Source organism: Parambassis ranga, chromosome 10 (genome assembly GCF_900634625.1).
Source record: "Parambassis ranga chromosome 10, fParRan2.1, whole genome shotgun sequence".
Classification (NCBI taxonomy): Eukaryota; Metazoa; Chordata; class Actinopteri; family Ambassidae; genus Parambassis; species Parambassis ranga.
Window position 1 is genome coordinate 12,774,243 of NC_041031.1, and position 27,964 is coordinate 12,802,206.

General features: G+C 42.5%; 1 protein-coding gene across 1 annotated transcript; it reads right to left on the minus strand.

Annotated features, from left to right (window-relative positions):
• Positions 1 to 16,153: 16,153 nt before the first annotated feature.
• clcf1 (cardiotrophin-like cytokine factor 1) lies at positions 16,154 to 27,559 on the minus strand. The gene is made up of 3 exons (XM_028416263.1): positions 27,216 to 27,559; positions 19,065 to 19,219; positions 16,154 to 18,732 (listed from the first exon to the last, which is right to left on the minus strand). Exons 1-3 carry the CDS (start codon positions 27,232 to 27,234, stop codon positions 17,521 to 17,523), a joined length of 1,386 nt encoding a protein of 461 aa, XP_028272064.1. The 5' UTR covers positions 27,235 to 27,559; the 3' UTR covers positions 16,154 to 17,520.
• Positions 27,560 to 27,964: the final 405 nt, after the last annotated feature.

Genomic DNA, 27,964 nt, shown 5'->3' on the forward strand with positions numbered 1-27,964 from the left:
CATCCTGCTGCCCCAGCACACTACAGCATAGAAGATGACGCTGGAGACCACCAAGTGGTAAAACATCTGCAGCATGGTCTGGCAGACGTTAAAGGATTTGAGTCTCCTCAGTAGATACAGGCGACTTTGTCCCTTCCTGTAAATTGCCTCTGCGTTTGTGGTCAATGTGGACACCCAGGTATTTGTAGCTGTCCACAATGTCCACGTTGGTACCCTTGATGCTGACCGGGTTTGGAAGTGTCTGGTGCTTCCTGAAGTCCACCACCAGCTCTTTTGTCTTTGTGACATTCAGCTGCAGGTGGTTCTGTCCGCACCACTCCACAAAGCTGTCCACCACACTCATATACTCCGCCTCCCGACCTCTGCTGGTACAGCCCACAATGGCAGAGTCATCCGAGAACTTCTGCAGGTGGCAGGACTGTGAGCAGTGTCTGAAGTCCGATGTATAGAGTGTCAACAGGAATGGAGACAGTACGTTAAGACAGTAAGTTAATGGAAGGTGGGGTAAGGGGGGCAGGGTGATGTTATTGATTGGGAGGTGAGACTGGTTAGTATGGTTAGGGGGAGGGGGAGGAGGAGGAGGTACATTGTTATTATAGACAGGTGTTAATGGTGCATCACAGGAAGAGGGAGGGGGAGGGTGGTCAGGGAGTGGACTATCAAACCTGTTGAAAAACAGGTTCAGCTGGTTGGCCTCCTGCAGATCTCCATCCATCAGCTGGTCAGAGATCCTATTGTGGCCGGTGATGGTTCGCATGCCACTCCATACCTCCCTCAAGTTGTTCCGGGAAAGTTGGATCTCCAGCTTCCTCCTGTAGCTCTCCTTGCCCTCTCCAATCTTCTCCTTCAACTCTGCCTGGGCCCTCCTCATCTCCTCTCTGTCTCCACTCAAGAAGGCTGTCTTCTTTCTGTTGAGTGATGCCTTGATGTCCTTTGTCACCCATGGTTTATTGTTTGGAAAGCAGCGTATTGACCTGGTGGGGATTAGAGAATCTGTACAAAAATTAACATATTCTATGATGAACACTCTGTGAGTGTGTCTACATCCTCACCGTGAGTGTCACAGAACACATCCCAGTCAGTCACCTCAAAACATCCCTGCAGGGTCTCCAGGGCTTCCAGTGTCCACCTCCGTACAGTTTTGGTGGTCACCGGCTGCCGCTGTACTGCTGGTATATACTGGGGTTTGAGGTGGACTAGGCTATGATCTGATCTGCCCAAGGGAGGGAGAGCTATGGAGCTGTAGGCCTCTTTAACATTAGCATACAGTAAATCTAGAGTTTTATTTTCTCTTGTTTTACATTCCACAAACATACATATACATGTATACACATACATATTACATATTGTTAGACCTGCAAAATGGATGTAATTTTGAACACATAGGTACATTAATCTTATATCAGCTTAACCCTCCTGTGTGCACACAACAGTCAGCTTTATTACTTTTTGGGCTTGAGCTAAGCTTTGGTAATTCTCTTATGATTCTGGCCTCCACACAAAAGCATTAGTCCTGCTTACTCATGAATCTGACAGGACTGGCATCACAAAAGCAAATCTGCGCCCTGCAGGGCTTGACGGGGAAGCATCCAGCTTTCCGCTTCAAATCTGTAGTAAATTCATGCTGCTTCAGTCACAGCTTCACAGTCAGTCATAAAACATTTGTTCCAGCTGCAGGTGTAAATCTAAAAACTTGGGGCCCCGATATTCTGAATCAAATAATCCTGCTGGAATTTGTACAAGCTCTGTGCAGCTGCGGACACCTGGAAATGTCACCTTTAACCTGACCGGCACACTCTAAAGCCTATGTGGACCCATGTGGACATACACTCAGGTTGACAGTCAACTGTATTCACTTTATAATATTAGATACATGAGTGGTTATAGAAACTGCAGCAAATGGCCACATTTTGTAGAGACGTTAAGAGTCAAGCAGCCACAGCTAAGACATAAAGACAACAAAACACATAAATTACAGACTCTAGGAGAATATTTTGAGACTATACCCCAGACTCATTTAACATTTTACTCTCCATGCAGTAGAGAAATACAAAAATGTCACATTGTTGCCCCTATTTTCAAAAGGAGGGTGCCACCTGCTGGATTGACTGTAAAAATACAACCACAGAGAAGGATGTAATAAATGATGGATGTTTGTAGACACAGTTTCATCCAGGTCATTTGTTTGTTGGAGAGAATAAATCCAAAATGTCTCATGTTTCAGCCAGAAAGATCCTAACCACTCAACAACAACAGTTGACAACACTGCTAGCTAAAGAGTAGCACAGTGAATGACGTATGTAATGTGACCATAGAGGAGTCACAAGTCATCAATAAATCACAGAGATTTGTCCATGTAACGAAAATGCTGCATAAAGTGGATGTCAATCAAAATCATTTCTACATAAGAGCATTAAAGAGTGCTGACACAGTGATTCCACAGTCTATCCATGGACATGAAAATGATCCAAATGACTGACTGATTTTTCATGTCGTGATGTCGTTACCGGAATCACAGAGGAAAAAACACAAACTGAAAACTGGAGCTGCTTTTAGTCTTCTGGTGCCCTCTGTATTTCAACATGATTCTTTGATTTTCCTCATCTGCCTCTTAGTGGCCCTCAACACTATCAATGATGACATTTTTCTTATTTTCAGCTTCACTTAATCAGCTTGTATCGGTCCATTCCCATGTGTCATGGGCCAAGTTATCAAAAGTATACCCTAACCCTAAACCTAACCCTGTAGTGTAAAAGATCTTACCTTTGTTCTAGTCTGTGAGAAAAGGAGCTGTTTTGCATTAGTATTTCATCAAAAACAATATGGATATTGGTTGTTGAAGAAAGACTTTGTGGGTAAATAGGTACCTAAAGGACCATGTCAGATTATTTTTAATACTCCACTGTCCACTGTAAGTGTCTGTCTTATTGCATGGTGACTTTAAAGCCACCGTGTCCTCTCCACGGGAAGTTTTTTGCAAGAAGACCTTTGTTTGGAAAAACATGCTGAATACATCTTTATGCTTTGTCTTCCTAGCACGCGTTCCTCTGCAGCATTTAATTCAAAATGCCTTTTTTTTGTGTGTGCTTTTATGACATGCAGCCAAAAAAAAACTCCTTTGGGAAATACTGAAAACCCCTAAACACAAGAAGCACTTATCACATTAAGAAATAACCTTTTCATCCAAACAAAATTGGTGCTTCCCACAGTGTACATTTCTCTCACTGAGCCTCTTTGACCTTAAAATCCCAAAAGATTCAGCCCGAGAGAGGTTTGTGGTTTTTTACAGGCATGAAGCTTTTGCTTCCAACATTTCAGTGAATCTCTCTGAAGATATGCTGACATGTCATTGAAAACAGCAAAGGTGAAACTAATGCTATGACTCAGTTCCACTGACTGAAACCTTTCAGTCTCGTGTTTTTAGTTACACCTGCTTTTGGGACCACATTCACGTAAAATTTGATGGATGCACCGATAAAGGCTAAGACTGACGGTGGTTCTAAAAAAACGACATGGGGTTTTAGGTGACCTTGAATTTTTGAGGTGGATTACAACCCCATCAATTTATTTGATTGTAATAGCAATAATCAATGGTCTTATGTGAAGCCTCCATATTAACACTTGTGACACATGTAAATCACATGTTTTTATGTTTCTGAGTTCTCATAATTGTAGAAGTATTATGGGAAGAATTATGACTCGCAGAATTGATATGATTTCATATAATAAGCTAGAAACTCCAGCTTAGACAAATGAGGCATTTTCCCACTATCATAAGCAAAAGTGTCTCTTGGAGCCTGTTTTAAAGGGCTAGAGTGAAAAACACCAACCCTTATTAGAAGGAGCTATTTTTGAGAACTCTTGGCTTTAATTGGGTAATTTACAGGCTTGTTGATGAGCTGTATGAGCAGAGAACAAAGCAGGAACAACAATATTGTGTTTAACTGCGTTAACATCTGATGAATGCAGCATTTGTGCTTCTGTTGTAAAAAAAAAATCCAGGGATATGTCATAAAGTCTACTGAATGTATGTTGCCAAAAAAAAAGAAAAAAAGTTTTCCCTCTTGAGGATCACCAGGTGCTTTTTGGCAAACTTCTGACAAGCATTAATTCTTCTGGCTTGTAAGCAGTGGTTTCTGTCTTGGTATCCTGCCATGGATCTCATTTTTCTTCAGCGTCTTGTTTGATGGTGGACTCATGAACACTGACACTGCCAAGGACAAAAAGAGCCTGCAGACCTCTGAACAATGAAAATGGGGTTCCTGTATAATTTTTATACTTTGTTCTTGGAGAGGTTTTGGCAGGACGACCACTTTTTTGGAAGATTCAGTGCTGTCCCAGACTCTTTCTGCTTATGTAGAATGATGTTGGCTGGGATTCAGTGGAGCTCCGGAGCATTTAGTATGACTTTGGAAGTATTTCCAGACTGACAGGCGTCAACATCGTCCCTCTGGAGATGTTGAGGGATTGTGTTTGATCGTGATGTGACGCAGCTTGGAAACTTGTGAGCTGATGGTTTTTCTCTCATGGATAAAATCAAAGTTTGTCATGACTTCCTCACACCTGAACCACCCGTTGATTGACACAAGGACACGGCTTAAAGCCTAATATGTGTGAGTTTGTGATCTCAAAATCTAGCAAAAATGCAGCAATTTTTAATCAGCCCAGACATTGTGAGGTGGTAGTATAGGTAAGCGTTGTGTCAGATTAGCCGTTTCCCTTATATATCCAGTCTTTATGCTAACTCTGCTAACTGGCTGCAACTTGTATTCATCATCTAACTATAAACAAAGATGCATATTTACCGGAAAAGAAAAGAAAAAAAGACCCATTACTTAAAATGTAACATGCATGAAATATTTTGTGGGCCATCATCCATACTTTTGTTGACAATGGCAGAAATAGTTATCATATAACTCTTGTGTGTGGTTCCAATTGACCTGAAGCTCCTTTAAAAGCAGCTCTGTGATGCGGCTGCTGTTTGACATAGTCAGGGAAATTCCATCTTATTAGACCTAATTATCATTCTTCAATCTGTTTCTGGTTAAAAACGGTCCAGACAGCAATCAGTGAACACACACACACGCACACATACACAGTCAATGTGGTCCTAATTTTCATTAATGTGAGGACGGTTGGTGGGTTGGCAGGAGAGAGGGCGAGTCACGGTACTTAAAACATAAAACATATATAATCCTGTGATTCCATTAGCAGAGGACCATAACACATCATTCTTCTCAGCTCAAAACTACACACAGGTTGTCACACACACATACACACACACACACACTCTCCTGGGTAGTCATGAACTGCTAATAGTGATGTATACTGCTCACCACAGGAGGGCAACAGAGGCCTATAAAACCTGCATGGTGCTCACTTTTACAAGTGAAGTCTATTTAACCTCCTTAACTACTGGCCAGTCATTTAGGAAACAGTCCTGTGTGTTGAAACAAAACAGTTTCCAGTGTGGTTATTTACCCCATGGCAAGATTTGGAGCAGGAACTTTCTCCTTAATGTGATCCAGCGCTCTAGTCAAACACAGAAAACAAAGCAAGACTACATCTTTCTGACACTTCTCTCGGGTTCCAGCCTCTTGTTTCCTTCCAGACTTTTCTGCTGATTCTCAGTCCTGAAGCCATAACTCTGAGCTTGGAACATAGTTTTCCCATCATTCTTGAACATACCAATTCTGCCCAGTATCTCATCACCACAAACTGCTTATTTATTCTCCTGGAACAGACATGATTCATAAATCTGTTTTAGTGTACACTGTGTATAGAATCTGACTGTTGTGGCCATTGTGTGTTGCCATGCTGGTATTATAATTACATTATTATTTTTCATTGACAATGCCAAACTCCAAGCTTTGGGGCTCAGGTCAAGGCTTAATAACTGTTGTTCCACTAATGGCCACTTGAGGATGGCTCCAAAAGCAAATTATTGCCTACATTAAGGACATAATGTCTTTGAGTTGACAGGTGTGTGCCATCACAGGTCAGTAGCTCCACTGAAAGAGTCAGGTGCTGCTAAGATGGCGATAGTATGCTTCAAAACTACTGTTCAGGAAACTTGTTTCCTCCTCTGAAATGATTAATCAAAGAAAAGAAGCGCTAACACACCACTTGGCCTGATATTAAATAGCTAAAAATGTAAATGCAGTGTGCAGGCACAAACGTCTTCTGCAGAGTGTGCACAATAGCTGCATATATATATATATATATATATATATATATATTAATAGGACTTTGGTCAGAATTGAAAGAAGATGTGAAAATGTTGAGGTTGAATGTGGCCTCAGTTATACTCTCATGGGGCATTTAGACCTTCAGGGTATTGTTATTACCCTCCCTGCTGTTTCTCTGCACGCTCCCGCTCTGAAGTTCAATGGGCAGAGCATGGCACTAGCTGTGCTGTGGTTAAGGGTTAAACTCCCACTGTGGCTCCTCAAATTGAAACTGTATGTTTGCTCAGTACTGAACGATCAGTAATAAAAAGTATCCTCCAAATTGCTTATGGTGCATTTGTACCCTGTGAAGCAAGTAGGTGCCTAAAAGCAATTAGCACATTCATATATTTCTTTGCACAGGGCCTCCTGTGGTCTTAAAATGACAGCCACCACTGAGGTTGGTGTAAAATCAAAGAGATCCCGCTGTGCCGTTGAGCCTGTGGGGCCAATCAAATGTCTCCCTCTGGCTTGAATTATGACATGAAGTTCTTTAGATGCTGTGGAGTCAAAGGGATTCTGAGTGTGCATAAAACCGACACAGTACAGGACAAGCATATTCGCATAAATATGAGATAATTACACGACAGCGTTACAACCGGCGGCGACAGCACATGATGGATGAGCCAGGGAAAGAAAACATGAACAAGGCGAGTGGAGAAAGAGACAGGGCTACTGGTGTAACACTAACTCTGGATGGAGGGATGGGAGTGAGAGGCAAAACAAAAGATGGACCCAGAATGGTGGAGGTCTTAGTGTCTCAGGCCTCAAGTATTACCCTCTTCTATTTCTGCCTTTTAAGGAACTCCAAGTAGATAATGAGTGCCTTGAAGCAGGCTGAGTAAATCAGAGAGAGAACAACGGACTGAGGGTGAAAAGGTGTGTGTGTGTGTGTGTCCGTGTGTGTGCGTGTGAGGCAGTGGGAGATGTTGAAGGAAGGAGAAGATTAGAAGTGATAACAAATGAAGCGAGCGGGGCAGAGAGAGGAGCTGAGCTGAGTGGAGATGCGTGATAAGATCGTGCATTAACTTAAAAGCATACTTTAATGAAACTCCACCAGGAGCTTAAGAGAGGGAGATGCAAGGCTGGGTTTCACGTGGGTTAGAAAAATACATGTTCAGTGTGGACATTTGTGAGCTCAACCCCGAATCCCCTTCTCACCATTCTTTACACTCATCACCCTGCCCTGTTTACAGCCGCAGATGGATTCCTGTTCAGAATTTACAGAGAGGGAAAAAAATTAACAATCCTGAACTTTGTAATTTTTATAGAAGGCAAACAGAATTCATAATTCCAGCAACAATTCAAGACTGCAGTGAACTTTGACCCCAACTTCCTGAGTAAGAAGTCCATGTTCAGATCCGGGCTTCACTCCACTGGCTGCCTGTTCATGGAACGGTTTCTATTGATCACTTTTAAAGCACATCAGGTTGGGATCCAAGGTTTTCTTTAGTAGCTCCAAAGCCAGGGCTTAAAGTGAAGAGCTGTCTGGGGGTTAGAACGACGTGCTGAGGGTCGGGTTATATGCGTTATCAGCGTATTCTTAATTTCTGGCCCAATAATTACTTTAACTTTGATTATTTTACTACATAGTTATTTAGCTAAAAATATATTTTTAAATTTTTATAGTGATTCTTCCATCTTTATAAGTCGCATGTTTATATTTTTTTCTGGAGCACAAACTCCTTTCCATTAATTTAAAGGCACTTGAATGCATCATGTCTGACCTATGGGTCTTAACTCAGTCTCTCTTAACTCAGATCTAGTAACATTTACACCTTAACAGAGTCTGAACAGCATGTGATCGCATTAACAAAATACCCTCAAGATTGCAACTCACAAAGAAGTCCAGGTTTTTCAGGCAGACTCATGGGGACCTGTGCAGTTTGAGAACCAGTGGTGTAATGTGACAGGGGTCACTTGTAGTGATGAGCCCACAGACAATTATCATCTGCATCCCACTCAGCTCCTCAGACCATTCATTGTTGTGGTTTTTCTGATCTGCAGTGTTACCATTGTGATGCACACTGACTGTTCTTGTGGTGTCATTTTCTTCCTCATGCAGCAGACAGGTGTGTTTTTTTTGGAAATAAAAAAAAATCCAATACGTGCATTGCTGCACCTGCTCTGCCCCCAGGCTGCCACCAAATCTATCAATGTGGCTTTAAAGCCTCACCGCAACTTCTTAGACAGAAAATTGTCACTACTTTACAATGACTTTCCTGACAGCTGTGACTGCACGCTGTCAGACGGCTATCTGAGCATCTCTGTGGTGAACTCCAATTTCCTTCGTTTCCTAGTCAAAAATGACAACAGCCAGTTTAAAACAAATAATACCCACGTTTTAAATAATAATCTCACGTGACGTAATGGAAAAAAAAAAACTTATTTAAAGCCTTTGTGTTTTTCTGTATTTTGCTTTCCCACTCAATTCATCTCTTTGTCCCTAAAACCACAGCAGTTGTGGGGAATCAGTCCCAGCTGTCAGCGCTTTGATTTGATTGTAGAATATGTCAATCAAAGAGAGCCACATTGTGCAAAATCTAATTCTAGTCACTCGTTATTTTGGCTCACAGTGAGGTCTTCTCCGAGGAATTAACTTTGACTGTCACACAGAGCGGAGGATCCCAGGGCGAAGAAGCTGACCGTGCATTTGATCTGTGTTCCATCTACAGAACAAACTGAACATGAAAGCACAAACTTATTCAAAACAACGTGTTCTGGGTTGCTTTGAATATTCTCGCTCCAAGCAGTAAATACTTGCGTGGCAGCTATAGGATTATTTTGGCATAAAAATACTGATCTCTCTCTTCTTTAATTATCTGTATGGATGGTTATGCAGCTTTGAGTTAAAATGTCAAACATGGAGTCACAAACAGGATGAGAATCATTCATCAATCTGGTTTGAGCTTGTTTCCGGTTTCCTAAACTTTTCTTACCTTTTCATCCTTATCCTCCCTCTTTCAGGCAGACACCAGCATGCCTTACTCTGGTTTGTCTCGGTCCAGTCTTGTCCTAATGTGCTCAAATGGTGAACAGCCACAAAGAAATTAAAGAAAAGAAAACTCAGACAGCGTGACGGAATGAAGAAATAGTGTCATATTACTGTGGGGTTTTTAAGATGACCGTAAAAAGATATGCCCTGTGTACTTTCCAGGCCTGGAACAGGAAAACATTTGGTTCTGTCTTTTAAGATGGTGCACGGTGGGAGAAGGAAAAAAATGTACTAGGCTTTCTCAGAATATTGGAAAGAAAAAGAGCAAATGTGTCTTGTGTATGAAGTATGAAGAGGTGAAGCGTTGCTTCTTCCAGTAGACCATGACCTTTTTTTGTGAGAGTGAATGAACATGGCAAAAATATTTACACATTGATGCACAATGAACTACACATATGATTTGAGTCAAAGCATTTACTGTTTGTTGTGGGGAAACATCTGCAACAAACTTCTCTGCCACTTCCTTGGCTTCTATGGAGAAGAGTCCTGTCCTGACTAATGTACCTGAAATGCTTGTTTGAAGTTTACCGTAATAATACTTCCAATTTATGCATAATCATGATGACATAAGTTTATTGTTTTAAATTAAAATGTTACAAATCACTGCACTTCTGACGTGGGGTTGTGGCATGTAGTTGTTAGGATAATGGTTAGGGTATGTCTCCAGAGCATGAACAAACTGTCTCCTCTGTTCAGTGACAAAAACAAGTGTGCGTGTGTGTGTGTGTGTGTGTGTGTGTGTGATGTAAGGGAGTCTGTAGTTCTTCTATAATCTCCTGTCTTTGTGTGTCCTGCAGACAGTTTAAAAGCCTTCTATTTACCTTTCGCACCATTCTCCCATTTTCAGGTCTCAGGAGTGTGTGTGTGTGTGTGTGTGTGTGTGTGTGTCAGTAAGAGAAAGAAAGAAAGAGGAGAGAGCACTGTTAGTCCTCTCTTTGTGGGTGGACAGCTGGTCCAAAACAGGCGTTTTAGTCTCTAACAAACCGTGACACGTCAAACATGTAATGTCGACCGCGACACAGCAACATGTAAAACGCCTCATTGACTCCCACCCGAAGCCTCGGGGAGTAGAAAAGAGAAAAAAAAATCTTTTTGCTCAAACACTCCAACAGCAGCCATTAATCATAAATGAAATTTTACGAGGGATAGGGAGGAATATGATTGTCATAAAATGAGCAAAACAAATGCACAGTGGGAAGTTCCTGGCTGTAGCTGCTGGAATCACCTCAGGATAGCTTGGCTCTGGGAACAAAGGTGCTGAGATATACATGGTGTTCGGATGCGTGTGTTTACCTCACCATGTTTCATTCTCCCCCTGCTGCTTCCCCCTCTGTTTTGAATTTGTTCACCTATACTTTTGCCAGGATGCATGTCAGTTATCAGACTTATTAGATGCCATCAAACGTCTCCTCTATCATCTGTTTGTCATCCGGCTCTGCTTTCACTCTGTAGCTTGTGCTTTCATCACTCTCTCACCACATACACACACAAACATGTATTAAATGCAGACAGACAGGCAAAAGGAAGACACAACACAAAGAGAGGACAAACAGCAAATACACAAAACTACATGGTGACACAAACCACAAAGCTCCTCTGAAACTGAAACGCAAATCCTTTCCTGCCTAAAGTCTGCTTAGTTTGTCAATCAGAGCTTTCAAGAGTTATTTATTTTTGATAAGCCGGGCAAAGAAAGCTGTTGGAGAGCTCAAATGTCTACAGTTTAATCACTCTTCTAAATCGTGCACCATCGATCCACCACATTCTGTTCCAGCCCTGTTTTATCATTCATTCAGTACAGACGGTGAAGGCATGACTGTGAAAACATAACATGGCTGCGTGTTTTTCTGTTTCTTAGTTTTTCTTATCAAATGTGTTTAATGTTATGTGTTTTTGTGTTTTACAACCCTTATCCTGTTTTTATGCCTAACCTTAGCCAGTAGTTTCTCTATGTAAAAACTCAACCATGATCAAAAACAAAATCAATTGCAACAAAAAATACCAAAAATCTCCAACCATCTCCAAATTACCTCCTTATTCTGACTTTTGCAGCTGTATCGTTTTCATGACGTCGAGCACAATAATTTTTTTTCCGTTAGCATAAGCTTAACCCTGTCATATCTAGTGGATGTATTATTGACCAAATTTTTTACATGTAAGGTTAGATTAGATTAGTTTTAGCCTGTGCAGTGGTCCAGCAGTGTCAAAAAACTGTGAAATGTGTAAATTTCCCGGCATGAAACACATCTTATTTATTTTATTCTTATTTATTCCCAGAGCATTAGGATCATGCTGTCATGAATGTGTGTTTATTTTGACATTTTTCAGATTAAATTCTGAGCATAACATTGTGATTCAACATGACGTTACTGTTTTTCAGGTAAACTTCTGTGGGACATTTACACCCACACATGTGTGTACACACACACACACAGCCATAAGATGAATGAACACCCCGCCACATTTTCTCCCTAATTGCTTTTAAAAACATGTTGAGAAGCTGAAAAACACAGGGAGTGACAGCTCCCGGTGTTTTCCTAAGGGACTAAGTCAACAAGCACAGACAGTGACATGAAAGAACTTACACACCTCTGTGGTTTTGCTCACTCACACGGACGACCAATTGATTAACTCATAAATCAACCTTGTCCCAGGCCCCGGGCCCTGAAGCAACCCTCCACCTCAGCCACCACCAACCCAAAGAACAGCAGTGAGAAGCTGCAGCCCAGCCCTGCACCCTCCAGCTAAGTAAGTGGAGGCGGGATGTTTCAACTCATGGCAGAAACCCAGCAGGAGGGAGAGGCCAGGTGGAGCAGGTAGAGTGGGTGCTACAGAGAATTTTGGGTGTGGTCATCATTATCATTGGAAATGACAGGTATGGGATTAGTGTGTGTTATTACAGAGGCAGAAAGGGATGGAGAAAGAGAACACAGAGGGACTTAGGGATGGATACAAATGTGCTAAAAAGACAAAGGACAAGATAGGCTGAACCAAATGCTGTGTAGTGCTGCCAAAACCGAGAGAAACAAGGGGAGACAGATATGGAGACAAAGAGGGAGAGAAAGCATAGAGGAATGCAGTAAATCCCTGAGTGACTGAACTATCCTCTGGAGAAAGAAAAGAGGAATTTTTATGTGCTGCAGGTGAGCAGAACAGAGAGGGAGGGAGAGAAGAAGAGAGAAGGAGATAGACAGATGGAAAAAGACGAGGAGAACGCGGGGGTGGCCGAGGGAATTTGAGGGAACCGTGAAAGGGCTTGATTGTGGCGAAGAAAAAAGGGGACACTTGGGGTGAAAATGAGACGAAAAATGACACAAAATGACACGAAATTGCGGCTAGAGAAGATGGCACACGGATGGACACGTTGAAGGGAAGCAGCAAGACATATGGAAAAAAGATTGTGAAACAAAAAAAAAGCCTAGAGAGCAAATAGGAAAAAGACAGACGGGGAGGAAAAGGAGGTCTGAGAGGAGCTCGATTAGCGCATCTGTGTATCTTAAAGGAATACAGCAACTTTTTGGAAGATCAAACACACCAACTTTATGGACCGTTGACTTGTTTCTCATTACTTAAGTGGTTTTATTGGTGGTGTTTTGGAGGAGAATGTGAGCATTAGACTTGCAGTTAACCAATCAAACATCGATTGTCCTCTGCTTCCAAGTGTTAATGAGCAAAAGTGCATTGACAACAAATGGGATCAGAGCCGGTGCCTTAATCCAGCGAGCATGGCCTCCTGTTACAGATGTTTGTGGTTGAAGGCTTTGGATTATTTTTACTACTTCAAGTCCCTTTGAAATTTCTAATGACATTTACAATGTTTTTGAGCATAAATACAGTGAAATGTTTCCAAATATGGAGAGGAAGCTGTTTCAGGATGTGAATGAGAGCTGTAATAGTTTCAGAAACTATTGTGGGAGCAAAACACAGCATCACTGTGGTTAAAGTCATACAATACAATACAATCAGTCCAAAAAGGAAAAAGGATTTAGACCAAAAAACAGCAATGGGTCATATAAACAGAACAAAGCTGAAGGCACCAGAAGAAGATGGAATTTTTAGTTTAAAAGGTTCATCGAATGATTTAATTATATGATTTAAATAGTTTGTTAGAGTAGACACACATGAGCTGTTTATTTATTGCATCATTACTTCAAATGTCAGGAAAACAACAATAGGTTGATTTTGTTTTATTTGATTTAATTGTTTGTTTACATTTGCACCACCTTGTAAGGTTTGTATATTAGACCCAGAAGCAGGACAGTTTTTTGAAGATTTACTGAAGTTTAACAGAGTGATCACATATGAGATGGACGTGGAAGATGGCGTGGCAGGTGGCTGGTGGTCTGGCTGGAGAAGAAAAAAAAAGATGAATCCACAAGAATTTTCCATAGAATCTTTCAAAGAATACAGGGACTGCTTGACAACAAACAGCGTCGAGAGAGTACCACGAGTGGAGACAATCCAGCGTCGAAGGTGAGTCACGCTGTTGTTTAAATATGCAACCCACAGGAAATCCAGTGTCGGAGAAGCCGCCGGTCCAGCCATGCCTCCATCTTAAAGGCAAAACATCCTCCACCATGGAGACAAGTGAAACACCAAGCATTCAGAAAACATCCCAAAATAAAGTGCACAGAATCCCCACACATAACACACCTGGTGTTTAGGGCTGGACTTGACACCAGAGTAGCCAAGTAAACAGCATATGGTTGCATATTGGAGACGTTCACCTGGTAAAAGGTGCTTAATGTTGTGAAAGGGTCTGTTACAACCACATCTATGATTTTCTTTGAACCTTACCAAAGGTTGGGCCACTGAAAAAAAAGGCAAGAGTTTCTGACAGGACACAAACTCTACATCCTGGGTAAAACCCTGAAATTCTGTCATCCAGCCGTCCGTCTATCTTGTGTATGGATTTATTTATTGTTCATCTTTTTGACAGGACCAGTGGATGTTGCTTCAGGGGCTGTTGTAAATCAATACACTCTGTCATTTAGCCTCAGCTTGGTTCAGCTGCTGTGGACACTGTGTGTATCAGTGTTTTTGTTTTGTGACACCCAGACAGGCTCAATACAGATTGACAAGAAATAAAGTCAAAAGTAAACTTTGCCTCAAGTTAAATTCAAGTCAATAAATGCATTAGTATTAGAAAGTAGGTCAGTGTTACCAAAAATTCTCGGAGACTCTTCAACCTGGCAAATGTTATGCTCACCTAGGCATCACATAGCTGGTAAAAGATAAGGACGCACACATTTCACAACAGAGAAAGTGGATCTTAATAGTTGCCCTACCTTTTTTTTTTTAAACTATCATTTTAATATAACTATTAAAAGGGGTGATAAAAATCTTCATGTTCTCCTTTTGAAAAAAAAGGAGAAATTGAGCAAGAAAAAAAAGCTCTAAAAGAGCAAATAAAGGTTTTTTTTAACATGACTGCCCTCAACTCTGCTGCATTACATCACCGCCTGTCAATCAGACAGGCAGACATTTTTCTTTCAGCAGCTCATAGACCAAACAAACCTATAATGTCAATGCCTTGTCACTCAGTATCTGTTCTTATCGAAGGAGTTGCCAGCTGAGTCATCCTAACAGGGCTCTGCTCTCCTGTTACGTATTAGTTACAGCAATTTGTCTCTGCTCTGCTGACAGAGTGAGACAGGCAGAAAGAGAAAGAGAGAGTCAACAGTGACTGATGGCTGTTAGATAGCTATGCATGACAAGCTTCATTCCAACGAAGTTCTGACACATAGAGATAATGATTCACACACGTGCTGCGCTAGCGAGCCCACACAGGGGCAAACAACACACACACACACAAGTCAAAGCGTACACACACACACATTTAGGCCTTACAAAGCTGCCATTGTTGACTGCTGGTGGCCCATCAGTCAGTGCTTACTGAATGTAAAAACACTCAGTGCTTCATGTGTGTGTGTCACTGTTAACCCTTTACAACACATGTAGAGTCATGGATGTGTGTGATGATGTGTCAGTGTTGATGCAGTCACCCTCCAATAGCAGTCACTTCCTGCTCTTCTAATTGTGTTGTTGAGGTTCATGCGTGCACATGTGTCCACCCATTTGAGTGTTGGGACTGTGTGTGTTTGTGTGTGTATCAGAGGTGGGTGGGGGTGGGGTTGCAGTTATGTGCAGGTGTGTACCTCGGAGGTGATGGAAGGGAGATTCTCATTGATCCTTTAATATCTAGCCCGAGGCTAAGAGAGGGAGCCAGAGAGCTGCAGAGAATGTGGGATAAAAGTGTTGTTGAGAGCAATAAAGCCAAACAAGAAAAAAAAAAGATAACCGGCGCAGAAGGCGATAAAAGACAGGAACGAAGGGACGTGCAAAAAAAAACGATAAGAGACAGAGGCGGTGAAAGAGACATGGCTAACGTTGAAATGCAGACACAACAAGAGACCCGGGCTGTTGGCGGGATTATGAGGGGTGTGTTTGTACCTGTGCCCTCACCGCCACAAGTTGAGGGTGAGGGGGGGTTGGTGTTTTTCGGCGGAAGAGGAGCTTCGTGAGATAGTGCGATGAGAAAGGAAAGCAAAGTGGGAGGTGGGAAGAGAGAGATGAAAGGAGAAAGATCGTAAATTTTCACCAGGACAGACAAATAAAAAGTCTCTCATACCCCGCCTCTCTCGCTCTATTTTTTTGCCATGAATGTGAGCCGGCCTTTGTTTTTCAAGGAAACGCCCCGACCCCAAACTCCTCTCCCCTTGTGCCAATCACCCGAAACCATCCCTATAAAACTAAAACCATTGCAAACAAAAATCCCATATGCATTTCTTTATTCTCTCCTCCCAATGGGCTCCCAAATGACCAATAACACCACGCTCTGTACAAAAGCTAGTATTTATTCTCTCTTGAGTTACAACACAGTATTTTCACACTGGAGAAAAATAAATAAACATCTTGTTCAATAAATAGTATAGATATGATCCATAAGATTTAGTCATATCATCTAAGGCACGTTGAAAACACAACGATAGATCTGTTCTGGGAAAAGACATTTCTTAACATGTCAGGAGGGAAATCTCAGGATGTTTAATTTCTGTATTTAGGAATGTGATGGTACTTGAAGGAACAGTTCGGTTTTTAGTAGTATAAAGGAGACACTATGATCAGTCTGAAATCAGACCACGTTGACCGATCGCAGTTTTTGAAGCCACTGTGTGTGTTTTTTAAGAAATGCAAGAATGGTGACTGTTTCTGACATCTGGATGTATCTGTCATTCACAGGTAAACAGGTTGACTCTGTGCAACAGAATTTGATGCTGGGAAGCTGACAGGATAAAGTCTAGTTATTAGGTTTGCAGTGTAAGCGTGAAAGTGGTGATCTGCACTTAGACCGATGTCCAGTTTGTGACTCAATCTCCATAGACACCCATGTTAAAGTGGTCCAAAATCATGTTTTAGGCTGTGGAAGGGCTGAATTATTTCACTCGTAGCTCCTCTAATGATTTAGATTGACTAGGTGTAAAGCAGACCCAGACACTGCCAACATTTCAATGAATTTGAGAATAGAAGAGGCCTTTTTGCTGTGCTGTGGAGAGGGGACATCTCAGGTCACAGTGGTCAACCATTCCTGCTGTGAGTTTGAACTCTTAGTAAGTCTTTCTTCTAAAAATGATGAGCACTGAAAGCAGCATAGTAGAGAATGATAAGTGTGTGTGTGTGTGTGTGTGTGAGCGCTCTGCCCGCGCTGTCTGTGTAGCGCTGTTGTAGGGTTACTGTAACTGACCAGTTGACTTGTGATTACTCAGCAGCACCCCTCTGCTGGTTATTTCCAGTGCTCATCTCCTGACTCACGCTTCCCCTCTCAGCTTCCTCTCCCCTTTCCCTTCTCTGTGCAGTCATCACCCCTCTGGCCATTTTCCTCCTCTTTTGTCTTCTACCCATTCAGAAATTGTCCCTTCTTCCTTTAGAGAAAATGAATGTTTGCTGATTCACACATCTTGGGTCATTACATCAGTTTTCACTCAATGGCTGCACTGTCGCTGCCTGTCACTCGGTCTGTGTGTGTATGTGTGTCTAACCACCTACAGTGGTATTTCTGTTGATCTATGAGCTGTGAAGTCCGGTAACTCAGTCTCAGTGTTTCTCGCTCAATGAGCTGCTATGTGCATTAGGCGGGTGACAGTGTGGGTAATATGCTGTCTTTGTCTTTGTCTTGTGACCTGCCAAGCAGTCCCTCATTCACTTATTCCAGTATGGTATGAATGAATGTGTTTAACATGAGTAGTTTTTTTTATCTACTGCACTTTTGTGTGTCTCAGTGTCCAGCCTAAAAATGTCTTAGCCTCTGAGTCTTTTCTTGAGGCGGTTAAAGTCCTTTGCTGATCGCCACAGCCAGCTCTGCAGCTCTCGCAGTATCCAAAACCCCTCCACCTTCCTCGCGAAGTCGTTCATTGTCGGCCGCACTGATAGGAGCGAGGAGGAAGAAGACGAGGGGGAGGACGAGAAGAGTGGACTCAGGGGAGGTGAGAGAAGGGAGGTGCCCCTCCGTAAAGACAGAGGGACAGTCTGAGGGAGGAGGGTGTGCTCCTCGCTAGCTCCAAATTGGTACAGGAGGGATAGTGTGGACAGAGGAGGTTGGAAGGTAGGGGAGACAATGGAGCGAGGGAGCCGATGCTGGAAATTGGACGCAGACAAGTCATCATCTGTGTGTTGTCCCTCCTCAATTAGCTCTCTTTTCCTGTCTATGATAAATCCATCTTCTGGTCTGAGGGAGTCTGGATAGTGTGCATTCAGGTTGTAGCTGTATGACACTTCAGACAGCCCCTCCTCTTCATCCACACTGATGCTCAACAACCTTCTTCTCCTACCCCATGTCTCCTCCTCTTCCTCCATCACCACCGTCCTTCCAGTGGCAGTCCATTTCCTCCTCACCGGTTCTTCCCTCTTCTCTCTCCTGCCTCTGTCTCCTTTTCCTTTGTCCCTCAACCCACTGTTCCTTCCTCCGGTTGTGGTCACCTCTGCTCTCCTCCCATCTTTTCCTCTCTTTTTTTCCATCAAGTCCACTGTGACAGCAGCGTCCCTTTCTCCTCTGACCACCTTTGTCCCACTTCTTCTTTGGCTGCTACGCAAACCAGACTCTGTCCTTGTTCCGGCTCTGGATCTGTATAAGCTCTGGCTCATGAGTGGAGCTGGTCGGTTGCCGCCTGCTCCCCTCTGTCCAGCATTACTTCCAATGTGTGCAGATTGAGGAGGAAGTGCGTAACCGAGGGTGGTCATCAGTGCAGATATTGAGCCCAGAAGTCCATCCAGACCTGTGCAAAAGTGCAGCAGGGAGGTTTTGAGGGACGGACAGAGGGTCGAGCGGGCTAGCTCCCTGACGGCTGCTAGCAGGACAGAGTAGGCTTTCTGATTCTGGGCCAGCCGGGCTTGGTTCTCCAGGCCGTGCCACAGCTCCAGTCGGGTGGCAGCACTCGGCAGAGTCAGAGCAGTACTGTTGGGTCGCGGTGGGGAGAAGTCTTTCTCATTGAAAGGAGGACCAAGATATGTCAGCTGGAGGAGATATTTAAAATGCAAGCAACATGATCAGACGGGTTAAAAACAAGCCACGTCAGATTATCATAACCACTTTAAAGTAAACTAAAAGTAGGTGCTCCGGTCATGTCTTTAATAAACCTTTTATGCACAGAAAAACATGCACAGCTTACACAAATACCATTTGGAAGTTACATCCACTTTAAATGGTTTGAGTAGTAGCATTTTCAAATGTGTTTGCATAAACACATACAAATTCTTAGACCTGAAGCATATATTTTAGTTTCTGTTGATAAATCAATAAAACATGAATAATAATAATAATAGTGCCACAAAAAATAACTACTCACATAGACATCTTTAATTTCCTTGAGCTGATACTCCAGATATTTGGTCAGCTCGTACGTACTTTCTATTGAACTCCTTTCACTGGCCAGGTTTTGGGATGGATCCGCAGCCATCGCCATGGCAGCGGCCAACATCAAGACGAGCTGGCGTTGACAGACTGCAGAGAAATGAAATGAGACTCTGATTAAAACTCAACAGACACGATGAGACGTTTCTTCAACGACATCCCTGCCTCGGGTATCCGAGTGTTAATTAACCCACACTGCAGAGGTATTTGTAATAATAACAGTGAGGTGAAATCTATTTCAGCTCTTATTTTCTCACACATTTTGTGATTATTTGACTTGGGTATAATGAATCTGATGATTGAGAGCTCAGCAGACTCTAGTCCATCACACTGTTTATAAGATTAAAAAAAAATATTATTCTGGTTTATTTCTTTGTCTCTATGGCGATGGCCTCCCTGTCTGTTTATGTATTGCCAGGTCAGCGTTATCTGACACTGCCAATAAAGCTTTTTCCGTTTCCAATCTAATTTTAGAGGTTTCTGGCTGTCGGAGGTTTACTCTGGCTTCAAATAAAACTTCACTTAATAGCTTCAGACAGTCAGACAAATGGCTCCTATGTTCAATGAAGCAGGCTGTCAGGCAAACAGCTGCTCAAACACACACACACACACACACATTCATTCCTGACTGATAAACCCAAAAACAAAGACATGTGGCTTTCTTAAGGATCACAAACATTAATGTGTGTGTATCAGTTGCATGTTTGCTGTGGAGCTCTTGTTTATGTTTCGGAGTGTTTGTGTAGGTGTTTTATGTTACTGTGTGAGTGTTTGTTAGAATGTTTGAAGCTGTAATTATATATGTGGATTAAAGTCACATTGCTGAGAGTGTACACAAGGATTTGGTGTGTGTCTGTGTGTCTGTGTGTGTGTGAGAGAGAGAGAGGAGTTGGGTTGTAACACTGGAAACCTTTTAGTAGTCCTGTCTCTGGTTTCAAACAGGGTAAATTGGAGCTGAAAGGTGGTTTTCAACATTAAGGAACTTCATGTCCGTCCACTTCTCTTTGTCCCATGCTTGCTCTCTCACTTTCACACTTTCTCCTTCTTCTTCATAAGTCTCCGGTGTCTCTGCACAGTAGAGCAGGACCTTTCTTTTGTCGTCCTTCTCTCTCTCTCTGGCTCTCATCCTCCTGACACCCAGACGATGGGCTGTGATTCATGCTTGTAATTATGGGCAAAACATGCTGCTGTTCAACAGGTGTGAAACATGCATTGCACAACGTGGTGTGACCCCGTCGGCTTTCTGCCTTTGCGCTCAATCGGTCTTTCCCTGCCTGAGACACACCTCAGGCGTCCTGTTGCTTCACCGCATCAGTCCCTTTCTCCTCTCAAATTAGTCACACTAAAACGTTCCTTTCTCCCTCGTCATAGCTTTCCCCTCCATGCTTTTCCTCTTTTTCTCCTTCACAGCACTCTCATCCCTCCCAGGTCTGCCTCAGGTCAAAATAACAGAAGCCAATTAACCCTGATTAGCTCTCCTACTCCGTCTCTATATGCTTTCATCTTTCACAATGGGCCCCACAGGACGAATAAGAGACTTTAAATAAATAGCCTCAACACCTTGAAAAAACCCTTAGCACACTTGAGTAACTCTGACCTAAAATAGTCAACACCTTTTTTCCACTGACTCAACCTCTTGTCGTGTCGGTATGCACTCCCAAAGAGGGTTGGGTAGAAACCCACTGATGTTATGTACAGTCCAGTATACAAGATATATATATATATGTCATGCACGTCAGGCACTGTCAAAGTCCACACAGACACAGACAAGGTGTGGTAGACTGACCCTGTTAACGCTGAGGTTGTGGTGAGGACACTTCGATAAATCCAAGTAATACATTGACAAGTATGTTTAATAAATTTGATTGTGTTCTGCCATGTAACACACAAACTCAGCTGTTACTGACAGATTGGGAAACTGGCAGTTGCAAATTAAAATAGGATTAGACATGCTTGACACTGAAGTGACAGCTAACTGCTTGATTAAAAAGAAACAGAAAAAAAGGAAACATCCTGTATCATAGCTGCTAACTCTTCCACTACCTGTCGACCTGGAGTTGCCGACTACATCAAAGCATCCGCCCATACTGTTTTCTAAATAACTGTGGTTGAGCAATTCCCTCACACACACACACACACACCTGGAAATCAGTCAACCAGGCCTATCCTTGTCAGCCATGCCTCCTCCATTCTCATCACCTGTCAGAGGCAATATGCATCTTTCAGCAATTGCTGAACATTTGGAGCTCATCAAGCGGCAAGCCCCTCCCACTGAACATCCTCCATTAGAATCAAAACACACCCGAAATCGACACGACATCGTTGACTCTCAGAGTAAACAGCCCTGAAGGAAAAGGACACACAGTGTGCAGAGTGCATTTGAAAGGAATAAACAGGTACTGAAAAATTGAAGCTTGTAAATAGAGAAAGAAAAATCTTCTTGGCAAAAATCAAGCCAAACTGTTCCAAACTGTTTCCTTTTGTCTGCAGCCACATGCACGGAGATGATTGCCAGACGTGAAAGGCTCTTGTTATTTTGATTGAACACTGACATGTCTAAAAGCAGCCGCTGCTGTGGCTAAATACAACCTCTCTTTTGTACAAGTAAACTCAAACTGTGAGCCATGTTGTTGTTATATAATATTAGATTGAGTAACTACATTACACTATAGCCGGCATCCAGCCTGACTTCAAGGCGAGCCCTGCAGGCTCAGGGCTGCGTCTGTGTACCTGGCAGGAGCAGCACACTCCGCAGGGCAGGGTTGAAACCAGAACATTCTCCGCAGGAGGATTGCATTACAGCAACACAGGGGTTCCCTGCAACAGCCGACCATGACCTGCCTCTGTTCACTCGTGTGCATGTGTGAGTGTGTGTGTGACTCTACATGCACATACCTATTAGAGTCACACATATGAACACACAGGGGAGCTCCTTTATTCACAACAGATCATATTTTTTATCTTTGGTTTGTTTGCTGGTGTAAAGTCAGATGTGGCACTCTGGAGTCTGGCTGCCAGCTGCGAGTTGAACACAAGGCAGAGCTTCAGAGCTCCAAATAGGTCAAAATGAAACCTCCCCACGGGGTCAGGGTTCAGAGTTGAATTTTTGGACACAGAGGGCAATCAGTCCTGTGTAACACATTTGACATTTTACACTCCAGACCATATTTTTGGTAAACCAGTGACCCAGTGTTTGTGGGTGTTGTACTGATTCCATCCAAGGGATGACTTGTATTTCATCTTTCCCAACATGCACCACCATTTGAGGTTTCAAACAAGCACTTAAACAGAATTTGGTATTGTGGGAAAAAAAAACATGTGCAAGTAAATCTCTCCAGCCTGCTCCAGGAAAGCCTCGCTCTGGTGCCAAAAGAGAAAGGTTGCCCTTCATCAGTGTAACCACTTGAAAGAGGTCTGAAACAGAAGGGCAACATCAGGTGTACATTAATTCTGTTTATCATTTCCTGTGCAGCATTGATTAGGATAGCTGCAGGATAATGTCACATTTGAAGACTGTGAGAGTGACTAGTATTCAGAACTAAAATTGACTCATCACTCTTCACTCTTGTGCGAAACATTTCAGCTACAGCAGGAGACGATATTAGAAAACTCGAGGGGCAGAAATGACTGATGGGCCCGTCCACACATTGCATCCTGCAGTCAATGATGTCACGGTACATGACATGTATTGAGTGATGTCCACTCCAGGTCTGGACTTCATTAAACGTGATTAAATTTGAATTCTCTGAAATGTTTTAATATATTTTTATATATCCAAACTTGTCTCAAGTAATCTGATTATAATCTCTGATAAAACAGTCAGCTGCCAAGTTCATGTCATATTATTCAGACTGGGCAGCAGAGTCGGCAAAACTTTTCTCGTCTCGACTCCAAGATGTCAGAAAAAATCTGGACAGCTGAAAAAAAACAAAACTGCAGAACTTTCAACTAACATTTGGGAAAAATTATCCTTTCCTCATTTATTAGCATAAATATATTTAAGCATTTAAATTAGTAGAATCCATTAAAATTTTTTTTAAAAAAAAGTGATGGGGAGTTTCTCTTGTCCCTAACAGAGAGCCGGGATCATGTCATTTCCTGAACGGCTGTGATGCCATCTGTGATGCAATGCAGCATTACTGTCTGACAGAAGTATGATCAAACTATGACCCTAAATCCAAGATGGCTGCTTCACACAAACAACTGTATTGTGTCTTTTCAGACTGTGCATTAGCAGGCGTATACTGTGTGTGGAGTTTTTTTAATGACAGATGTGATTACTGAAATCTTCACACCACAGCCACAAAGTGTGGTTGCGTTGCTCCGTCGCCTCGTTTAGTTTGCACCCATCCTCTTGCATATTTGTTGTCTAACGTGGAGGAGCTGCAGGCCCAGTGTGGTTCTGCTGACAGACAGCCTTCATCAGTGCCAGCTCAGAGGAAATGTTTGTTTTCAGCTGCACTGTACCTGCTGGCAATTTTTTTTTATTTTTCGGTCCTGCACACTCAACACACAGGCGGCTGCTGGGAGGAAGAGACATGCATCAACAACAGACTGATGAGAAGGACAGAGCCAGAGTGGACAAAGACACACATGAGGGGTGAGGAGGTGTGGGAGGGTTGACGATCTGGGGTCAGGGTCTGTGTTGTGTGTCTGTGTACAGTTAAAGGCCAGATTTATGTGCAGTCTGCACTCAATCAAGTGTGCATTCCTTCACTAACTCAACACACACATACACATGAGTGCACGTGCATCCAAAGTGTGCGCTGCTGTGTAAGTCCATGTATGCACCAGCATTAAACCGAACAAATACACATAAACAATTCACACACTTTTCCCATCCCGTCTCCCATGAGGTTCCTTCCTCTGGAGTTTGTTCGTACTGAATTTCACATTGATCCTCTTGGCACTGGACACACACATTCTGGGGTTGCCAAATAACATCAATGACCCAAAGAGGCAAAAAAATAAAATGCACATTTAAAAAAAAAAAAAATCTACAAAAATCGTGTTTATGCCCAGAAACTCTCTGAGAGACCATTTATCGTAAACTCAAAATCCTCTGCTCAGTTTCTTTTCTCACATTATTGTCTGTCTTTTTGTCACCTTATAAAACAATCCATCTTTGCTTTTTTGTTTGTTTTTTTGTTTTTAATCTGTGGGATCCAGTCGCTTCATGCTTTATCACCATGTTTGGTTTCAATTTCTTAGTCGCTTCATCTGTTCCACTTCCTTAAATCTCCCTGAAACATCAAACTTCCATTGGAAAGTCTCCTTCCTTTCTATATCTAATTGCTTTTCCCCTCTCTTCCTTTCACTAATTGGCTCCACTCGTTCCTACATCAACATCACTCATTCCCTCCTTCCCCTTTTTCAGGACTTCGGTTTTTAATTTACCTCCAAACCCCCCTCTCTCTCACTCTCTCTCGGTCTCTGTCTCTGCTACACCCACCTCAACTATTTCTCATCCCGACCTCATGGTTTTAAGTTTTAAAAAAACACCTTATAAAAAAATTCTGACAAAAACCAGGCGATGGATTTCATATTTTCTGTTCTGTCAATGCCTTGAAACAAAGCTGGAAAGCAGCAATGAAAAATAACAGAGAACAAAAATTAATCTGTCGCCGATGACAAGCAAGAACTTCTAATTCCAGCTCTAAATGTTGCCTGCGTTTTAGGTTCAGTCAACAGAATATATTTCACGTCTGAGCTTTTGGTTGACAAAACAAATGATTTAAAGATGTTACCTCGACCTTTGTGAAGGCAGCTGACATAGTAAAAAGCAGATAATTGAACTAGGAGGGGGTCATTGATACATTTGGTCATAAACAGCTTTTGTTATATTTCGTTTTCGTGAAATTGGCATTTTTAAGTCAACGCAAAATGCACATCAGCTTTTGTGCAGCCATCCAAGAATGTGGATCGGAACTAGTCCAACTACCCTAATACTAGATAATAAAGGAGTTCGGTGGTCGCTTTTTTTGAGAGTGATGATGATGATAACTTTGCTGTTATGACCACTGAGCCAAGAGTGCATTTATTTTTGAAAAATAAAAGGTTTTTTAAGGCTTACGGCACACAAACGTAATCAGACCTTATATTTTTATTTTATTTTTAGGTTTACAGGCATTTTTTACATTGTGAACTGAACAGCAGTATTTAGAAATGGGTTTATGGGACAAAGTGTGTCTCTTTATGTGGTATAACTGTCGTCTTTTATGTGCTGTTAGCTCTGATCTGTTTAAATTGTGTATCTTTTCTTTTATAAAGGAAGCTGTGAACTCACTGCATTACAGGGAATCTTCTACTTTTACTTATTTTCTTTACAGCGGCAGCTACTGCGTATAATGTCAAATTAGTGTTGTTAAAGCCACTTTAAGCCAAACAGCACATAAAAACCAGGTGCAGCATTCAAATACTTGTTGAATCAATTAAAAAAACTATAGGTGAAATTTTGAATGCAGAACTTTTACTTTAAAAGACAAGATCTTGATGTGTGAGAGAGAGAGGGGAGATATTTTGGAGTGTTGGAAGATAGAGGCAGAGGGGAAAGAGGAGGAGGAGGAGGAGGACGAAGAGGGAAAGGAGTTGGTGGAGGGGAGAGAGGGAGCCGGTGAGGGAGAGTTTTCTGAAGCGAGGGGCCATGTTAATTTGGGAAAAATGTAAACAGCATGTGTAACTGTTCAAAGCGTGACCGACTCATTTTATATCAGTCCCCCCTTCTCTCTCCTCTCTCTTTCCCTCTGGGTGCTGCTAACTTCTGTCAATCTGCACTGCATTAACCCCTCTGCCGCCAGTACCTCTCTCTCTCTATTTACTTTTGTCTGTCTCTACCTTTCTCTGCTCTCCCCTTACTCTTGCACATATACTCTTGACATTCATATATATCCCATGAAGAATTGAGGATGGCCTGAGCGAATCAAAGATGTGAGGGTTCACTTTATCCCCTCTCTCTCTCTCTCTTTCTTTTTACTCTTCCCCTGTTTCCTCCTATTGGCCGGTGTGTTGGTCCAACACACACTAAAGCTTTTATGTGAAACACACCGACACTAATTCAAGCCTCCCGGCAATACCAGGCTTTGTCAGTGTGTGAGTGTGTGTGTGTGAGTGTGTGTGTGTGTGTGCGTGAGAGAGAGAGAGAGAGAGAGGATTATTTAGTCTATTATTGTAAAGAAAAACATATCTGTGCCTCTCTCTCTCTGTGTGTGTGTGTGTGTTTATTTGCTCTAAGTATCAGAGGAAACAACAGTTCAGCTCTCTATTTACTGTCCCTCTAAAGTTACACTGAATTTGCTGATGGCCGGCTGCTTCGCATGAAGTGTGACCACCTTGGATGAGGACGAGGGAGGAAGTCAGGAGCAGAGGAAGAAAGAAGAAGACAGGAAACTTTTGTTCAGGACATCATTTCATCACACAGCCGCTCTCCAGTGCTGCCTTTCACCTCCATTTCCATCCTTTCATAGACACAGAGCAGCAGCCGCACCAGTCATCCCAGGGGGAAAAGTGTGTGTGTGTGTGTGTGTGTGTGTGTCGTCCTTTCACACCCTGACTAACGTGAATCATGTACTTTCTCATATCAGTGACAGCTAACTAGACAGGAGCTTTAGCTGCCTCTGACCCCATCAACCCCTGTCATTTTTTTACTGTGAATAAACCCCCACATTCTCTCTCTCTCTGCCACACACACACACACACACACACACTCACACACACACACTGCTTTTTCTACTTACTTTAGACCTTGTTTCTCTAACTTAAATGCCTAAATCTGGAAAACACTCATCTCTGCTAAGAAAGGTGCATCTGCAGAGATCAGTCCATCTGTTTTTTTTAATATTTTGATGTATCTATTTTTCAGTTCTAATTATATTTAACTCATTTTGAATATTTAACATATAAAAAAAGGAATGATTTCTTACTCCAGAAATAAACAACGGAAAACAGAGCAACACCAAAACAGTCTGTATCTCTGCACCATTCAACTTTTTAAACACAAAGAAGGGCAATGCAAACTAAAAAATATTAATTTTTCTTTTTTTTCTTTTTGGAAACTTTTTTATTTAAAGTATGAGATTGATGGTCTTACCTCCACAAAGACTTCTCATTTTCCCCAAATCCTGTTATTCCGTCCAGTGCGCTCTCAGGAGTTCATCCAGGGGCAGATTATAGAAATAACCCGATAATGATCTCCTCTTTTACATCAATGAGGTTGAGGGAGAGAGAAAAAAAATCATGTGACGGTTACAATGAAATCTGCTCTGTCCGAAGGAACACACAGGTGATGTCGGTTCCGTCTGGTTAAAAGTTAGAAGGATGCAGATTGTGCCGGCGCGGCTGACTTGGTGTGTGTGGTCTGTGTGACAGACTGAATGACGGCGGAGCCTTTTTGTAGCGTCGTCCTCCTCCTTCTCCTCCTCCTCCTCCTCCTCCTCTATCTTTCACTCCTTTTCTCCTTCTCCCTCCACTCCTTCCGTCCCATCCCTGTCTCCTCTCCTTTCGTTATCCTCCTCCTTCGGTGCTGCTGCTGCTGCTGGTGCTGCTGGTGATTCACCGGGTTGACGCATCGGAGCTCAACTTGACAGAGCCGCTGAACCACGGGACTTGTCACAACTCATTTCTGTCTCTCTCTCCCTCGTCATCCTCATGAACACGATCTGACAGCAGCCGTTTGATCTTTAATCTGCTTCTTCTTTAATAAGGTGCGAGTCCGGCTGGATCAGCTCAGAGCAGGCCGGGAGGACCCGGCAACCCCGAGACCCTCAAATCATCCAGAGGAGAAGGAATTACATGTCCCGTCTCTGTTTGATCTCCACGGATATTTTTATTTATTTATTT

Excerpts from the sequence above, each read along its gene's own strand:
- clcf1 (XM_028416263.1), bottom strand. Across the intron at positions 18,733-19,064 it reads AGGAAATTAAAGATGTCTAT|CTGACATATCTTGGTCCTCC; the intron begins GTGAGTAGTTAT and ends TATCTCCTCCAG.